The sequence below is a fragment of the Pantherophis guttatus genome, chromosome 2, assembly GCF_059756535.1.
Source record: "Pantherophis guttatus breed Tessera chromosome 2, ASM5975653v1, whole genome shotgun sequence".
In the NCBI taxonomy this organism is placed as follows: domain Eukaryota; kingdom Metazoa; phylum Chordata; class Lepidosauria; order Squamata; family Colubridae; genus Pantherophis; species Pantherophis guttatus.
The window spans coordinates 16309644-16328876 of NC_142064.1; the positions used below are offsets into that span (position 1 = coordinate 16309644).

Sequence of the window (19233 nt, forward strand, 5' to 3'; positions counted from 1 at the left end):
AAAAAAGCCTCAAAAACGGGCCAAAAAAGCCACAAAATTGGGCCACAAAAAGCGTCAAAAATGACCCCCCAAAAGCCTTGAAAATGGGCCAAAAGAACCCCCAAAACAGGCTGAAAAAATCCCTGGAAACAGGCCAAAAAAAGACTGTAAAACACCCAAAAAAAGCCTTGAAAACAGGCCAAAAAAGCCACCAAAACGGGCCCCCCCAAAAAACCACGAATATGGGCTGAATAAAGGCCCGGAAACAGGCCGAAAAAAGACTGGAAAAGGCCTGAAAAAAAGATAGGCCCAAAACTTTTTTTTTTCCTCTTCTAAATTTAGGTGCGTTTTATAATCCAAAAAACACAGTAGCTTCTTTCACCCTTTTACTAATATATTTTGCTTTCTCTCTTTTTAGGAATGGCATGCCACTGGTTAGATATTTGCCATTTGTAATCTCAACCCTTCAGAAGCTCAATAGCAAATACTTTAGTAGAGTATAATATGCATTTCTGTATCTAGATAACCCAGTATGGTTTGATAGCCTGTCTACAAATTTTGTTATGAATAAGTATATTAATATCGTATCTGGAATACCAGATTGATGAGGTAAATACAGCAAAAATTTAATAAATGGTTAGCTGCCTGAATTTCTGAAAACAGAATTACTGTATCTAAGATGTATCTGACCATATTTACAAGCATTTTAATGCAATTTCAGTCTAGTTCAAACAGAAAGAGACACATGCACCTTTATCATGCTAGATTTCACAATGTCAACATTAGGATCCTGCCTCCTATACTAGTCAGGATATAATTTAGACAAAGTTACTAAGTTCCATTTCTTTTCTTTGAAATTTTACCTCTAACTAAAGCATTGTAGGGATGTCGTTGGAATATTTATTTCATTGAATAAATTTATATGGCTGCCTCTCTCATAAACATGGCTCTGGATAAAAGGTTATAAACAGAATAAAAATATAGTAAAACCATCAAAAGTAAAACAGAAATAAAATCATATCCAATAACAGCTAAGAACAATAATTCAATACAAACATGACCAAAAATTGGCTTATTCATCCTGTCAGGGCCCTAGGCTTGATGACTGTTCTTGACTTTTGTCCTTCTCTTTGTTATTTAGTATAAACAGAAATTTTAAACAAAAGTCAATATCTAGTTTAAACAAAAGTCAATATCTAGTTTGTTGTTGTTGAGGTCCCCTTTGGGGAATCTTGAAAGAACCATTTTTTTGTAGTGAGGTGACATCAAGAACTTTAAAGCCAATCTTGGCTGACTGTACATTTGAATCCAACCCCTTTTTTAAAATTAATAAAAATAGCATAATAAAATAGTTTGAAACCAGAAACATTCTAAGAAGAATAAGAGCCTTCAAGGTTCATTTCAATTCCTGAAGCAAGGTCACTGAAGATAAAACAATGGGAGTTTTGGAGCTTTTAATTATAACAGAGGCTTGGATTATAATTATTTATACTTCAAAAGAAAGTGAGTAATTTAAAGGTACACATTCTCGATAAAAAAAAATGAGTATTCTTCTATTCATATCCATATTATCCATAATTTCAGACTTTGAAATTTACAGTATTGCTGGCATATTAGAGACGTGTTAAAAAGGAACTGTATTGGCATTACACAGTGCATATGCGAGGTATCATTGTCTAAATGGGGTTATGCATGAATATGATTTCACAGCTCAGTATTCTGAAAAAATAGTAGAAAACCTTTAAAGAAGACAGTCCATCAGTTACATACTGCTTAAGAGTAGAGGAAGAAATATTTTTAAAAACTGAAGGCAGAAGAATAACTATACCTGTCTAGAATCTCTATATTGCTCTATATCTCTGTCTGTCTCCATCCATCCATCCACTCATCCATCCATGCACTCCAAAAGAAGCAAGCCCAGAAAAGGATGCTACAAAACCCAAAGTAAAATGCCTGCTTCAAAACAAGAATGATAAAAATTACTCCTTTAAGTACCTTCAAAACAATTAGAAGCATTGTCATTTGAAAAACAGCAAGTTTGATTTCTATTAGGCAAATTTGGACCCGACTTCTTCAAGCATAACAAAAGCTCACGTTTAATAAAAGCCAATGCTGAGTCATACCTTAAATTTATGCACAGCATAAACATGTGACTTGAAAATAGATTTCGTTATGTGCTGTTGTATTCGAATTTATACTATGAAAGATGTTAGCCCTGATAAAACAAAGTCTTGAAGAGTCTAATGCCTAAAGGACTTAATTTTGACATCATGGAAAAAATAGTTCTGCACAAAATACAGTATAATTAAGCCTATCTATGAACACGCAAATGCACAAATTCCTGTTTTCATTCTCTTTTGGTTCTATCTTTGTTTCAATGGTTCAGCAATCTCTTGAAATATATATCATGAAATCCTTGGGACAGAATTCATAAAATTCAGACATCAGCAGTATATAACTTACTGTGGTTTGCAAGTAGCTTTAAAATACCTTGTTTGATACCTGGCATGGTTCACCATAAGCATGCTGTGTGATTGGCAGAAGCACAGATGTATTGCATAGATAATTTGTCATAACACCTGAGCAGTGTTTCGACAGGGACTTTCAAAATCATGCTGGATCCTAGAAAGGCTAGTTGGCACATTTCAGTCTTCATGCAATCAAAGCACATGGAGTGAAGTTGATTTTGAACTTGATCTAAAAATGGCTTGTGTATTTTTTAAAAACACGCAGAGAGAAATATATGTTTTTATTTTCTCCTTAAGTGTCCTAAGTTTCTGTCATTCTTGCAGTTTATCACTAAATAGCACTGTGTTATTTATTATGTGGTATCCAGAATCTTTAAAACGAACAAAAGTATGAAAGGAATCATTTCATCTTAAACAATCATTCTTTCTATTACTATTTACTAGGCAATGGGCCATCACAAAATAGGAGTACCTTTGCAGTCTTTAGTTACAATCTATATATATATGCAGAATACATAGGTAGCTTTGTTGAACAAGCACTCATTTAGTGTCTGAAGTTATGCTGGTACTAATTGATGGGGGCTTCTAATGGATTTTCATGGATACAGTTGCTGCAGTGTCATGATTTGGCCATGTTCTGACCCAGCTCCCGAAACACGACCTACCCTCTATAATTAATCAATGATTCCTTTATTAGGAACGCCAGCAGCCCCGGCAAAAAATCTCTCTCACACAGCAGGCTAACAAGCCTGTCCTGCCTGTCCGGCAGGGAGATGAATAGTTGTCTGCCACATCTATTTATCTCCGTCCTCTGCCTTTTATCCCCAAAGCTAGGGTGGGGCTTCACTAGCAGGGGTGGCTCTTCCATCCCAAGGATTGGCCCACAGATTTGCATTGCTCTCCTCTCCTCTGCCTTCTGCGCATCCGCGTGTCAGGCACTGGACCCAGCTGTTCCTCCTCTTCCTCATCAGCCACCTCCAGACCTGGGAGTTGTTGACTCTCCATCTGAGGGCTGACAGATGACTCAGGCTCTGCCTCTCTCTCTCTCTCTCTCTCTCTCTCTCTCTCTCTCTCTCTCTCTCTCTCTCTCTCTGACAGATCCATTCCCTCTTCCCCCTCGGAGCTGTCAGGTTCCCTTGATGCTGATCCTGATTCCCATGCCTCCACATCTGATTTGACTGCTGGAGGTCAACAGCCACAACAGGCCACTTGGAAATTGGCTCACAGTTATGACAGTGCAGCATCACAAATAATCAACATTTGCGACCTTCAGTGCCCACTTCTGACAAACAAAGCCAATGGGGAAGCCAGCAGGAAATCATAAATTGCTATTGCTATTACTATTCTTCAGCAAGAACTACCTGTATTACCATTTGGTTTACCCATACATCAAAAACCAATAGTCAAACATCCAGAAAACAATACAAAAGGCAAAGATACACAAATATGCTGATCTTAGCGCCCAAGTGACATAACTTCCTGCTGTTGCAAATATGAAGAGCACTCTCTCCTAAGTCTACACCTGAGAAAATGAATAGGTTAGCATAACAAAGGTCATTGTACATTTGAATATTGTCCATGTCAAATCCAGCTTAAATGGAGGACCACAAGTTCCCTATCTTTAAATAAAAACTTTCTGAATTAAAATAGGTAAACCCAGGTACCTTATATTGTAAACAAGAAAATACTTAAACAAAATCAAAAATAAAAATAGAACAAAATTTTATTTAAATTTATGGTAGACATGTGTACGTATCTGTCTGCAGAACCAACTGTGCCATTTCCTTTATATTAAGTGCAGTTAAAAGTAAGAAAGTATGAGCCAGATACTAAATGTATAAGAAAAAGAGATGGAAATGCAGCAAAATTTAGTTGGTGCTATTCACTATAACTCTCCATAGTTTTCTTCCCATCGCCAAACTGGCTTTCTTTTGTTATTTAAACTTCTTGCCTTTCTATCAACTGCATGGAACAATGTTCTTGATTGTCTTCTTCTTAACTTATTTATTATTCCTTCATTTATTTATCTTTTTTTTTTTTATTTGATTTATATGCCGCCCTTCTCCGAAGACTCAGGGCGGCTTACAATGTGCTCAGCAATCTTCTAGTTCCTTCTTATTTTTCCCAAAATCATCTCAACATTTTTTTATATTGTAATTCAATTTTTGGAATCCATCCACATTCATTCAGCACCCACTCATATTTGGCTCCATCTCTTCTGGTTTTTCCATGCATCTTAAGTATACCACTCAACATACTTTTATCGTTCCATAGATGCACCCAACTCTCACTTCCATTTAATAAAGTGGGCAGAAGCACAGTTTTATGCAGAGATACTTTTGCTTCTTTCAACCAACATTCATTCCTTACAACAGACCACATCTTTCTACGAAGATCTGCACCTATAAACATTTCCCAAGTATTCACCTATTTTACTAAATGTTTTATCAAAGCACACAAATTCCTCTATAGCTGTAGCTCTTCATCATTTGTGCACAACTTGCACCGTATGCCTATGCAAAAATAATTCAAGCACACCAACAAACACACAATAAACTATTTTTACATTCACCCCTGGTTGACATAGCCACACTGAACTTCTTACATTTTACTCATCATTATCTCTTGTAACCTTTCAAGCGTAATTCTGCCAAACACTTTCCAAGGGATGCTTAACCCAATGTAGTTTTTGCCTCCATTTTTGTTGTCTTTGTTTAGCCCTCTGTATAGGAGAACAATGAAGATATTCTTCCCATGCTCAAGCAAAGATACTCTTCCTCACACATATGCATAAAAAATCTGCATAGCCCATCACAGCTAAACCATAAACCACATTTTAACATTTTTCCATCTACATCATCTACAGCTGCTGTCTACCATTTGTCAACCTTCTTTCCACATTTATTGCTAACAATTATGGCATTTGCTTCAGTTCTACTTTTCAACGTATCACCGTCATTCCCATACAAATTTCTAAACCACTGTTTGCAGCGTTCTCTCATTTCAGTTTCTTTTCTCTTTGTTTAGACTTTTTTGTAACCCACTTCCAAAACAAATTCAAAATCACTTTGTGGTTTCTCATAATTGCTCTTCCTTGCTCTTTTCTGCAGCGTACATTCTTCCTCATCCACAAACTCTTTCACCTCATTCTTCCAGCAAACATACTCCCCCCCCACAACCGATTAGAATAACGTCTTACAATCCTGTGGCATTCTGGAACACTTCTTCTTCCTGTTCTTAGCAGACTTCTTTACATCCATTTCCATTCGTTGGGTTCGGATTTAAGACAGATTTGTCCTTACTTAATCCTAAAGGTAAAGTTCCCCTTGCACAGATGTGCTAGTCGTTCCCGACTCTAGAGGGCAGTGCTAAATCTCAGTTTCAAAGCCAAAGAGCCAGCATTGTCCGAAGATGTCTCCATGGTCATGTGGCCAGCATGACTAAATGCCAAAGGCACATGGAACGCTGTTACCTTCCCACCAAAGGTGGTCCCTATTTTTCTACTTGCATTTTTTATGTGCTTTTGAACTGCTAGGTTGGCAGAAGCTGGGACAAGTAACGGGAGCTCACCCCGTTACATGGCACTAGGGATTCAAACCGCTGAACTGCGACCTTTCGATCGACAAGCTCAGTGTCTTAGCCACTGAGCCATCGCGTCTCTTATTAATCCCTTACTTAATCCTAACTGGGACCAACATTTTTGTCACTAGGAAAAGAAGTTTTTAGGTTCAGCAACAAAGACACAGTAGTCCCAGCTGTATTTATTAGGTCATGTCAGCCTTACTAGGTAGACTACAAAGGAAAAGTGAGGAGATGAGCTAATTCTACTTTATTGTAAAGTTATGTTAGTAGAATCTTGCAATTCTAAAAGTGCAAATCTCCCACCATTGCCTTTACAACCTGAAAAACTTGAGATATTTGCCACATTCTTTCTGCAAGTTAAGTTGCCTTACATCTGACCACTCCCTAAACAGCATCACTTGGCCCTATCTCCCAAGGTCTTTCCCACATACCATTGCAAGCCAAGACTGTGACATCATTAGACAAGGACCTCATGTTTCTCTTGCAATGTTTCATTCATGTCTCCCCACAATTCTGCCTTTTTAACCATTCTGTGATCCACCATGCCTACCATCCTAAGCTGATTTTCGCTATCTTCTTCCTCCCACTGCTGACAAGGCATGCCCTGGTTAGCCTTTCAGAAAGCAGCTGATGGCTATGAAAGGGCTTCAAGAGGCCTCACAAAACATTGAAGCTATGCAAGGCTCAAGAAGGATATCTGTAGTCTCAGGAAGAAGACCAGTTGCTACCACCACATGCCTAATGAAAGGCCAGGCCAGGCAAGACTCATCAACAGAAGGAAGAAATGAAGGTCACTTTGAGGGACCAGGTGCTGTGGAAGGTAAATGGCAGGTGCAGTCAAATGGGGAGGGGGGATAGGCAGGTGAGGGGGAAATGGAAGCATACTCTGCAGGCATGTTACTAAGTACCCAAATTTTGATCATGTGATTGTGGAATTGCTGACAAAGCTAAAATTCTGAGGAGTATTCATGACTACCATTTGTTTAGTACCACTGTAACTTTGCTGAATGACCATTTGTTCAGCAACCAATCAAAGACTATATGTATATTCTAATAGTTTTATCATACAAAATATGTACTGCATATACTTTATCTTCCTGTAATCATGTTAGTTCCACTCATTTATTTCACTTCTTTTTTCCCACTTCCATGTCTGTATTTCCCAAGACCTATTCTAAGCAACTGGTATGTCCCAAATTTATAACATCTAATCACTGTTCTATTTCTCAATCTTTTGTTACTAAGACCATAAATAATAAAGCACATTTTTATATATTCATTCCTTTCCCACATAAATACATTTACGTTGGAAGCAGAATTGCTTAATCACTTTTTTCCCTGTATTCTCTTGTCTTGTTCTCACACTCATTCAAGCCACGTAACTGAATGTTTTTACTTTGCCTCATCTTTAGTCAGATGTTACACAATTTCCCACAAACTCATGCCTAATTCATCCATTATCATCATTTTTGGGAATGCAACATGAAACTACCACCAATTTACACACAATATTCCCTGCTAAAAGTAAGGGCAGTACCACTGTAGTTTGACATATTTTGGGCAATGTTCCACAAGTGGTACCAAGCACAATTTTAGTCCAGCATGCTCACATTATTCCAGAAGTTAGAGTTTCTATTTTAGAGATTATGTGGCATGGTCACATACTGTTGCTCACATTCCATTAATTAGGAAGTATATGTACTTGTACAGATAATTAGGATTTGGTAAATAAATAAAATATTAAATGGTTCTGAAGGTACAAATTCATCCCATATTTTGGAGAAGTGAAACAAGATGTTTGCAACTACTATGAATCGTAGTAAATTCGGTTGCACTGAATTGTCAGGTTATATGCGGATTATAATTCTTTACACTTATCTATGGTTAAGTGTAAAACTTGTGCTGTAAATAACAGGAATAACTACAATTACAACAAACTGCAGCAGATTACCGGTATATACAAATTATTGTAAATTCTTGCAATCAGTAACATCAAAGTGCACATTGTGTTAAAATATTTATAATAGTGTTCATCTACTTTTTTAATGTTTTGCTTTATGAAAATTGATTTTTTCCATCTCTGAATTGGTAACCCATTTCTCTTATTTTTCTGGATTATAGGCAATAAGAGCAAATATTTTGTTAGCTATATGACTAGTGGCAATTCATATATGTCTGATAAATAAATTTGTTAGTATCTATCAATATGCAAGTTCTTTCCTATGGATAGTCAACAAGAAAACAAGTATAATTCAAACATAAATTCATAGAATCAATTGTTATGAAAGTATGAAGGTTACATCTAAGTTTGATTAACAGTTGTTTTCAAGACAACCAGTTTACAGTTTCATTTAAATATTATATAATATTATTCTACTCAGTTTTTAATATAGTATAATTTTGCTTAGTTTAGTAAGATTAGCCAAGTTTGGCTAAGGCCTTCTCTTCCCAGTTTACCCAATTGCTCTGAAACTCTCCCATCCAAATACTAATCAAACCTTAAACTATTCATCATTTTACAGATAAACCTGGATCTGCTTGAGATACAGAGACCTATGCTATTTTGGTCCTATTTCTGCATATTAAAATAGCCAGAGAAGTAATGACTTCTGGAAAATGTCTACAGATTATTTCAAATGACACACCATTGGATAATTCATCAAGGAAACTGTTATGGATGTTGATAAAATTACTGTGGATCTAAGAATACTGTGGCGTAAATTAGATACTACTCTGCAGTTATCAGTGCTTCTCCATTTCCCATCCATACAAGATTGGTGCTTCAAGAAATCAGCTTTAAATTGTTTGTATTCCAACTCTTAATTTTTTTTTTTTACAGTTGTTAATCAAAAGTTTCTGGGCAGACTAAGCAGTGAGAGGTTAAGAGGACAGATACTTTTACAGACTGGCAATTGGTAAAGAACAGAAAGAAGACAGTAAAAGAAATTAAATGGACAATTTTTACATGAGAGAGATATGACAACGGTCCTTAGGGATCTGTGCTAGAACTAGTGATCCTTAAACTTGTTTACAGATGACCTCAAGTGGATAAAACAGGTCAAAGTGGTGACACCATCAAATTATTCAGGGTGATAAAATCAAAAGGAAATGGCAAACAGCTTTAAAGTGATCCCTCCAAATGTTGCATATGGTCTTTAAAATAGCAAATGTAGTTCAATGTAAGCAAACATAAATTCATGCTCATTGGCACAAACAACTAAATTTCATGCATTCATTAATGAAATCAGGATTGGCATTAAGTGATCCAGAAACGCATCTGAAAAGGTGGATAACTCAGTGAAAATGTGACCTCGCTGGACAGCAGCCAGTGATGAAGGAGCAGGAGGCGGCAAACTCTACAATTGGGAATAGCGAAAAACGAGATTGGAAATAAAACTGGAAATGCAGGAATGGCTTAATGTACAATTTGTATATAATAATATTTATAGTAATGATCACCAAATCTGAAAAATGACAAGAGATGATATAAAATGATTTATGATGAAGAAAAATATACAGAAGTTTTTTTTTTCTCTTTCCCAGTGTCAGGATTTTAATTTCATTTATATTAAATTAAATGCAAGGATGACTAGGGATCTTTATACAACACGAAGTTGATTAGATATGGTGATGGCCATTCATTTAGAAGTTTTTAGGAGGGGCTAAACAAACACATGGAGAAAACATATCAACAGCTGCTAGTTCTGATAACTATGTATTACCCTCTTGAATCAAAGAAAGGTTCCCAAATTCATCTGATTAGTCACTAGATGTTAAAGGATGCTGGACTAATTTATTGATTCATTGACTGATGTTAAATGATAAATATTAGATGGACCATTGGCCTGTGCCCTCACAGTTCTTGCATTCTTAGCTAAATGAAAGAAATCACTTGAATTATGCCCAGGAGAAAATAAACCTGCAGCAACAAACAAATATAGAAATGTGTATTTTTACCATCAAACAAATAAGAGCCTGTAGTACAGTGGACTAAAGCACTGTTATTAACATCTGCTGCTTGCAATTACTGCAAGTTCAAATCTCACCAGGCTCAAGGTTGACTCAGCCTTCCATCCTTTCAAAGGTAGGTAAAATGAGGACCCAGATTGTGGGGTCAATAAGCTGACTTTGTATAAATATACAAAAGTATGAAGGCTATTGCTTAACGCATTGTAAGCTGCCCTGAGTCTCCGGAGAAGGGCGGCATATAAATTAAAGCAATATATATATATATATATATATATATATATATATATATATATATATATATATATATATATATATGTGTGTGTGTGTGTGTGTGTGTGTGTGTGTGTGTGTGTGTGTGTGTGTGTATTGAAAATCTACAGATTTTCACAGTTCTTAAATCCCTTTATAGATACGTTGTATGAATCATCAATTACAATTTGCTTTACAATGAAAAGATTGATTTTCATTTTAATTTAGGGAAAAAAAATCCTCAGTTCATTTCCAATCTATCAAGAAAGAAGGAAAGAACAGTGTAATCTATTTAGTCAATTTACAATGTGTATTGTTTATCCAACATAATGGCATCATATACTACAATGTGACAAAATGCATTATTTAAATACATTGTGCCGTACAACAGGCTGTTATTCTTTTCAAAACCTCAGCCACTTACTGATACATACAACATAATTTGCTATGGTTTATAAAGGGGAATAATTGTCAAAGTGAGTTCATAAAAGAAACTACCAGAATTCCTTAGAGATTTTCTTTATTTATACAATATACTGTATATCACAGTAAAAATATCTATCTATCTATCTATCTATCTATCTATCTATCTATCTATCTATCTATCTATCTATCTATCTATCTATCTATCTATCTATCATCTATCGTCAGTGGAAAATGTTTTCTTTTTTTCTCAGAATATATATATATATATATGATATTAGATAAAGAAATCTAAAGGTATAATCAACATACTTCCTTTGTAGTGAATCAAACGCTCTTATTTTTTTAAGTAATACTAGGAAATAATTACATGTGAAATACTCCAAAAGAGTTTATCAATAGCAAAGTTCTAATAACTTCTTTAAATAATATTCTCCCAAAATATTTGAACGCCTTAATCGAATTGCCCAATCCATCTCATATTTTCTTTTTCATGTAAAACTAGGCACCTTGTAGCATTCTTAAAGTTCTAACAGTATTGTCTGAAAAGAATTAGATTCCAAAGGAAAAATATTTTCAAAACAAATCTCTAAAAAATATGCTGTAAAAACATTTATAAAAATTATTTTTAAAACCCTCACAGAATATAACATTACCTTTTATACATTTGAATGTTATTTATATTGATTTTTTAACAAAAAACAATTTTATTATACTACAACATGTTGACGATGTACTCTATAGCAATTTTAATAATATCCATGTTATTTTTACTGGCTTCTTGCAAAATAAGAACAGCTGCAAACTATATTTCATCTGCGGTTGTCTTAAAAATGACTAGAAATCAAAGTATCAAATATATTACATTTTCTTCTTACTTCAAATGCTGTTCAACTTCTATTCAAATATTCATAAAAAAACCAACAATTATACACACACACACACACACTATTTCTTTGCCCTGAATTTCCCCCTGACAGTCAAAAAAACTAAGCAATTCTCCTGTTAATCATTTTTAGTTTCGGAGTATTTCTTCTTCAACAGATGTGCGGAAGTTAAAAAATCTACACCATAATTCATGTATGAATTTAAAACAATGATTTCATTCCTTTAACTGTTCACTGTACTCAGGGAATACTAGCAAGAATATCTAAAATACTGAAGACTAACCTGCTTATTGCTGACAGCATCAGATAAATATGGGATAATAAGAACTGGCTAAACATCAGTAGTCGTAAAATAATAATATTTTATTTTATGTATCCTTTTATTCAATAAGACAAGAGCAGAATCCCAATTTAAAACAAATAGTTTCGCAATATAAAATATTATTCATCTGGCACCCTATCAACTTTATAATTATCTCTCTAAGTACAACTTATATGTCTAGGTAAAATAGGTGCCATCACCATTTCAAATTGATATCACCATACTTGAATAATAAAAGAATCCAGTACTTTACTATTTAGATTTAAAACTATGTCTCCAAATATATTTGTTTTAAGATTAAACTTCAAATTAATCAACAAGGTAACTGAAAATATAAAATACTCTGACTTATTTCAGAGTAAGTCTTTTTAAAAAAAATAGAATGATAATATGCAACAAGGAATAACACACGTATGACCACTATTTTCTGCGGGAATTAATTACCCCTAATTTATAAATTCTTTCTCTCTCTTTCTCTACCTATATATAGTTTTTACTGCAAAATAATTTAAATATATGCTAGTAATTAATTAGGATATTGCCCCAATTCTTCATAAACATATCATTTGTTAATAGTGAAAATAGGACAATTGGAGGTTTAATAATGCTTTAATTTATTACTGTAACCTAGTATTCTTTTGATAATACCTGAAGCCTACTGGCTGACACCTGGAATCACACACAGCAAGAGAGCTATTTGAACAGAATATAGTTAACAGCTCTAATTCAGAAACTTCACTGGAAAAATGAAGATGTCCTTCTATTCTGGGCTCAGACCCATGTAAATGTTGCATAAATCCCCCTCACAAATCTCTTTTAACATGCAAATCCATAAATCATCAGAACGCTGACAAAGAATTTAACCAGCTTGTGAAACTAATGCATATTCTGTCTGGAGTTGGATACTGATAGAACTATCCAAAACATCACCCATCACCAATTTACTTTTGGTCAAAGGAGAATAATTTATGCAGTCATTTCATTTATCCATACGATGATTAAAACGCCTGAGGACAATCATTGATATCATTTGTAAATTAGTAACATGACCAATGGCACCTCGTTTACTTAAACACACAATAGAAATATAAGTAGCAAATTGACAGGGAGTACTTACTGAAGATGGTAAACCTGGAGGAACTTTTCGAACTTTCTTTGTTTGTACTTCTGAAAAGAGGAAGATAACAGGGGAACGGTGAGAGGCATTTTTGCAGCCTCAGACCTTCACAGTCTGTGATTTAGCACTGAGCTTAGCATGTCTTTATCAAGTTGTATAAGACAGTTCAGTAGAAGTTGCACATTAGAAATGTAAGGAAGTAACTCACCAACAGAAGTGCTGTGCAGAGGCCTCCTCCGTGGATTATTGCTAGAATACTGATAGTACTGAGAACCAGGTTTGGTAGGAGAAAGAGTTCCTGGGTTGCCCATTTCCATGTCACCTCCAAGGAGACTTTGCTAAAAGATTTTTGAAAAATAAGTATTGTTACATCTAACTTTTCCCCTATTGCCTTTTCTATATGCTGATTCAAATTAACAGCCAATAATATGAAAGGGTCTGTAACAAGAAAATTGTTGCAAGCAGCCAGTCAAAATTCATTTCAGCATGATTGTTTTAAATACTACAAAACAGTCCTTTAAAAAAAAAATAGAGAACAATTTCATTATTACTGAAAAGAAATGTTTACATATTTAATTATTAATTAAATTATTTTTTTTCTGCTTAAAGGAAACAGCATAGGAGTATTTTTTTTAACTTTATTATCAAAAGATCCAGAACTACTTATTTTTCTATATTATTTAGGATGAATAAAATATATTGTGTTCTTTAATATAACTTTTTAGTCTAATACTAATGAGCAACTGCCAAACGATTTCATTGTGAAGAGATAATCATTTTAAAAAAGGCGTTTGTATCCAATAAAACTATTTTAAAAAGCGGCTTATAGCTACCATATAAAATGTGCCAATCAAGTATATGGTCATTGAAGAAGAAGTCAAAATAATAATAATTATAATTATAATTATAATTATATATATATATATATATTATTGAAATTAGCTGTTGTTTGGCTGCATTATTTGGAACAAGGATCAGAGATTGAGGAAAAAATAGTGAACAGAAGTTGTTTTAACAAGCTACTTCAATATCATATTGTTACAATAAGAATGTGAGCATCCAGAAATACAAAAAGTACTTACTTATGAATGGACAATAGTTACTACTAATCCAGAAGAAATGGAATCTGAGCACAGTAACAAGGAAAAACCAGAGACTGACATTTTCTAAAAATTCTATTACTATAACTACATTGCAACTTACCCATAATATATAAATCCCCTGATTATACTCTGCACTGAACACATTGTTCTTTTAATTTTTCTGATATGCAATAAAACAGGTGCAGATACTACCATTTATATGATGAAGAAATTTCCCATTTAATAAAGAAATTTCAAAATTAAGTACCAAAAATCTAACTTTATCGTTACTTGTAATCAACTTTTACTGACTGAACTAATTACTGTACTTGATAAAGTACAGAATGTGTTTTCCCTAATCTAAATTCTAATCACCATGTCACTCACAACAGACTTAGTAATGCTTCACTAACACACTATTCACATGCAAAACACTCTAAATAGGCCAATTATGACTCTGCCCCTGTTCCCTGGTTAACCCGCTGAGAACTGAAAAATTTCACAAGACAGTCACCAACTAAAACAAAGACTCCTTGTTTTAAATTAAGGCAGTCTTTTTGATTCCTAAATAGTTCAACAAAGTACCATGTCTTTGTCTGAAAGCAGTTGGTCAAATATGACCTATGAGCTGGAAAATATATTGGAAAAAATAAGTAAATAAAATAAAATTTAAATATAACTTTTGCATCCTTGGAATATACGTATATTAAAATGTCTTTCCCTAGAAAGGCAATTCGTAAATTTGTTAGTAACAACCTACAATCAAGACTATATGTACTGAACCTTTATTTCCAATATTATACGAAGTCAGAAAGGAGTTTTTCACATCCCAAACTCAAAATAGGAAAGCATTAAAATCACCTTCTTTGTAGTTCTTAGAAGGCCATAATAATGGTTGCGTTTGGACCAAAATAGGGAAATTGAGAATATGCTGTGCTAACAAGCAGCTTCAAGCAAATTTAACCATTAACGTTGATTGATTTTATATAATAAAACTTATTGAACTTTATTATGGAAAGCCCACTGGAATACATCTTCGGAATCAGACATATAAGAATATGCATCTTCTCAATTAAATGATTTCTGTGGATATCTATCTTCTGTCTGTTAAACAGCCAAGTTTAATTTTTAATATGACTATAGGAAAAAAAATAGTTCTAAATTTTTTCAGTTCTAAAAAAAAAATAAACTGTTGGGAGGAAAAGACAGAATTATACACATAATAAACATACATAGAATATGGTTCCAAGCCACAATTTCAATTATTTAATTGTATTCTAGCCACTTTGTTAAGTTGTTCACAAGTTACTACTTTAGCTGGAAAAGCCTTCAGTTCGCAAACATGCCAAAATACTCCTAACATGTGATGCTTTATAGGCTAAATGTTTGCTGTGAAAACTCTGTGGACTCCTTTACTAGATAGATGCAGTATTTATCAAGTACAGTACAACATATACTCAGAATAATGCCATGTGGATCAGATGGAGTGGTTTATAATCCATGACACTTCAAGGATTTCAATTCATCAGGAAAAAATATATAAATATAATACTCCCAAAAAAGGAGCAGTCTTCTAAATAAGATATCAGTCACATATACTACCATTTCTAGCATAGTAGCCCTGACTATAAACAAAAAATTAAGAGCACTGTATTCCATTAAAAAAAAAAGTACACAAAAGTTACAAAACTTTATTAAAAACCGTAGTGTGGCATGAGAAAATCCACCCATTTTACTTTTCATTCAAGCAGAGTAGTTATATTTTGCTACATATTAGATGATACATAAATAATCAAGCATCTTTGCAAATATATAAATTTGTGTATGTTTAATCAAGGCAACCAAGGAGGGGGGAGGGGACAGTAGCAAAACATTACTAGCTTCTCCTTCCAGCTTTTCACTTAAGTGCCTCTAATGTGGTCTTTATTTAAGTCTTTGTTTTTCATTGGAACAGCTAAGTCATTCTTCTGAGGCAACAAAACATGCATTTATGTGCTCTTGTGGGGGCTTCTCTAAGTACTCCACTGGGGAGAAAGAAGATAAATATATATCTATTCATTCTGAGGTACTCCTAAATAGAACAACAACCCCTCTACTATTGCTCAATCATCGCTAACATCTTTTAGCTGAAGAACAATGCTGAAAAATCATGAGGCCACAATTTAACATTTGAGCTTTCTCAACTTAAAAAAGGATAATCAATTATGAAATTCAAAAGCTAAATTCAAAGAGTTAGTTTTCATCTACATAGGCCTTGGAGTTTGGTATCTGCACACACACACACACACACACACACACACACACAGACAGACAGACAGACAGAACCTTTAGTCAAACAATTAATATGTTCAATTTTTTCTATTTATTATTGTTATATTGTTCCACTGCTTTAACAGTGAAACAACTGTCTGAAAATTCATTTATATATTTTTATACCATATTGAAGTTCATTTCTGGAAAGTTATGTGAAGCACTCTGAATTAGGAAGGCAAGGTAGAAATATTTTAAAATACCAGGTGAAACATTGGGTTAGATCAGGGGTGTCAAACTCATGGCCCGGATTCGGCCCACGGGGTGCTTAGATCTGGCCTGCGGGACCACCCTGGGAAAAACAAAGGACCGTCCTGCAGTGCCTCTGTCAGTGAAAACGGAGCTTGGGAGGGGCACTCGCGGCCCTCCCGAGCTCTGTTTTCATTGGCAGAGGGTTGCAGGAAGCCGTCACAGCCGAAAACGGAGCTTGGGAGCCCATTTTCGCTGGCAGAGCACTTGGGCTACCACAGGCATGCCCAACACGAGTGACGTTGAGCTGGCCATGCCCACCCTGGCCTCCCAAAGTGAAACACAACCCTGATGCTCAATGAAATTGAGTTTGACACCCCTGGGTTAGATTCTGCATGGCCCTTCTGTTAAACCTCCATCTGCAACTGAGGTCTCTAAGTGTGCGACTTTTACACAATGGCCTCAAACACAAAAGTTATTTCTGCAATACCTACTAAAGGAAAAAGACAATGAGCAGGGCATCTATGGAAGGGCCCTGAGGCTATGATTCATAGTATAAGAGTAGAATTTTGTTCTGCCTCAGCTCCAGATTCCCGAGAATATTGACACACACCAACAGTCCTTATCAAATTTATTAAGTAGCAAGAATAAACCAAAGTCCGGCAAAGGTTGGCAACCAGCCCAGAAAACAAGATAGGACACGACTTTTCCAAAAATGCTCTGTTGATAATTACAAGTTGTTTCCAGCAAGAAACTTACTAATGGCGTGTGACTTAAATAGGCTAAGGGAGTGGCCAATTATCCTCAAGCCTTGCTCTCGAGGAGACCTCCTCCTCCTGAGTAGTCACTCCTGCCTTTTGGCAGCCCTACGTGCTCAAGCATTGAGAAGAGGCTCCTCCACTTCACTCTCTCCACTTGAAGGAGCCTCTGGAGGTTCTGAAGGCCTTGGCTGAGTCTCTGCCTCTGGCATCACATCCTCTTCAGCCTCCTAGCTGTCTGACGCGAACGCCGGCTGCGCAGGCTGCTGGCGCAACACACCAGCCTCCTCGTCGTCGTGATCAGCCACGATCCGCGCAGGCTGCTGGTGGGCCACAACAAATTTGCTCAGCTTTCACAGCTAACACTAAACCTTTCTCTAGCCAAAAGACAGATGCCCACAAAGAGAATACAAGCTCAGGAATTGGTTAAAAGCACAGTCAAAAAACACTGTAATAACTGTAATAGTAAATGTGTCACCTATACCCCTCAATATGAATGAATATTAGAATATATTTAAAAGCTGTTTCGATACAGAAACTGGAATTCCTTTATAAGGCTGATTCTGAGTTTGCTATACATAATGCAACTTATTTGGAATCTTTCTTCTTTTCTTTAAACTTAGTTCCTTTTTTTCTTTCATTTTAGTCCTTACTTCTTATCCTGCCCCAGGTAAAAAGCCCCACCTAAATGTATGAAATTATAGATTAAAGCTGAATTTTAAGAATATGTGCAATTTTAAAATAGAGAAATAAAAATTGAGTTTTAGCATTCTCCATGAAAATAATTGTTTGAAGCTAAATAAAGTTTTATTCATGCAAGTAAAACACTTTTTCCCCAAATATAATACAAGGAAATCCAGTCCGCCCCTCCTCCATACTCATTCTTAATATAGATTAAAATGGGTTGAGTGGTGCCTTTCTTAATGAATAATTGATTTACATAAAAGAAATGCCCTTGAACATTAAGGCACTTTGAAAGAAATTAATATAGTAAAAAAAAAAAAAAAACCACAATTAGGGGGAAAAAAGAGAATAGAAAAAACTTTCTGGCAAAAGGCCTTTTGACTGGACTTCCTTGAATGAGTTCCTTTCTCTTTCTCATGCTTATTAAATTCCGATCAGATATCATAGTACTTCAGATTACATTTCTTTTCTAAGCACTTGTCAAATTATTGCCGGTTGAGTACATGTTTGGGCATTTTAGCACTCTAACCAGCTGCACTTCTGTACTATCTTCACCACGTATGTAATCTATTGTGACTGTGGCCATATTTTACTACCATTTATGTAGTAAAGAAAACATTACCCCTTAAAGGTTTAAAGCAGGGCTGTCAAACTTGCGGCCTGCGGGCCAGATGCATCACATGCTGGCCACGCCCATGTCCGGTTTAGCGAAGGGGAAAAAAGTCACAATATGTCACGTGACGCCACAAGTTTGACACTCCTGGTTTAAAGTATTGGAGGAAGGTGCGTTAGAGTGAGAGGTAAGTAACTTGATGGTATCTCCTAAGACTTCTCAGTGCTATATGGTCCTGCTATAAAATTCCTCTCTTCAGTGTAGTCCTGAAGGTACAACTAGCAACTAAGTTTTAAATCAGTATTGTTTAAGAGGTCTACCAAAAAATAAATAAATAAATAAAAATAAAAATGCTTTTTGAAAGAAAAAAAAAGAAAGAAAAACATTATTATCATATCATTTAATTTGCACATCCAGGAAAGTGTAACACCATGAAGAAAAAACTATTTTTCTTGAATTAAGAGACAGTGAATGAAGGAATCAACCTAGAGTTTAGCAACATTGGGGGAACAATAGCATTCCTATGATAAAGAAATTTTAAAAATGACTTATAAAAGATCTTCTGGTAAAGGAAAATGATATCCCATCTTCTCAGCCATAT

The 19233-nt window shown here is 35.0% G+C and overlaps 1 protein-coding gene across 48 annotated transcripts in view; it reads right to left on the reverse strand.

Annotated features, from left to right (window-relative positions):
- TCF4 (transcription factor 4) overlaps positions 1-19233 on the reverse strand; it is a 427155-nt gene that overhangs the window by 151965 nt on the left and 255957 nt on the right. For 33 of the 48 annotated variants that reach the window (XR_015732060.1, XR_015732056.1, XR_015732058.1 and 30 more), the window contains 2 exons: positions 13205-13334; positions 12997-13046 (listed from right to left, as the gene is read on the reverse strand). The exons of the other annotated variants lie outside the window; for them this stretch is intronic. Coding sequence is in view for 26 of the 33 variants with exons in the window: in XM_087885574.1 (XP_087741700.1) it covers positions 12997-13046; positions 13205-13334 (180 nt within the window). In the remaining 7 variants the exon portion in view is untranslated. The remainder of the gene's footprint in view (positions 1-12996; positions 13047-13204; positions 13335-19233) is intronic. 48 annotated transcript variants of the gene reach the window in all.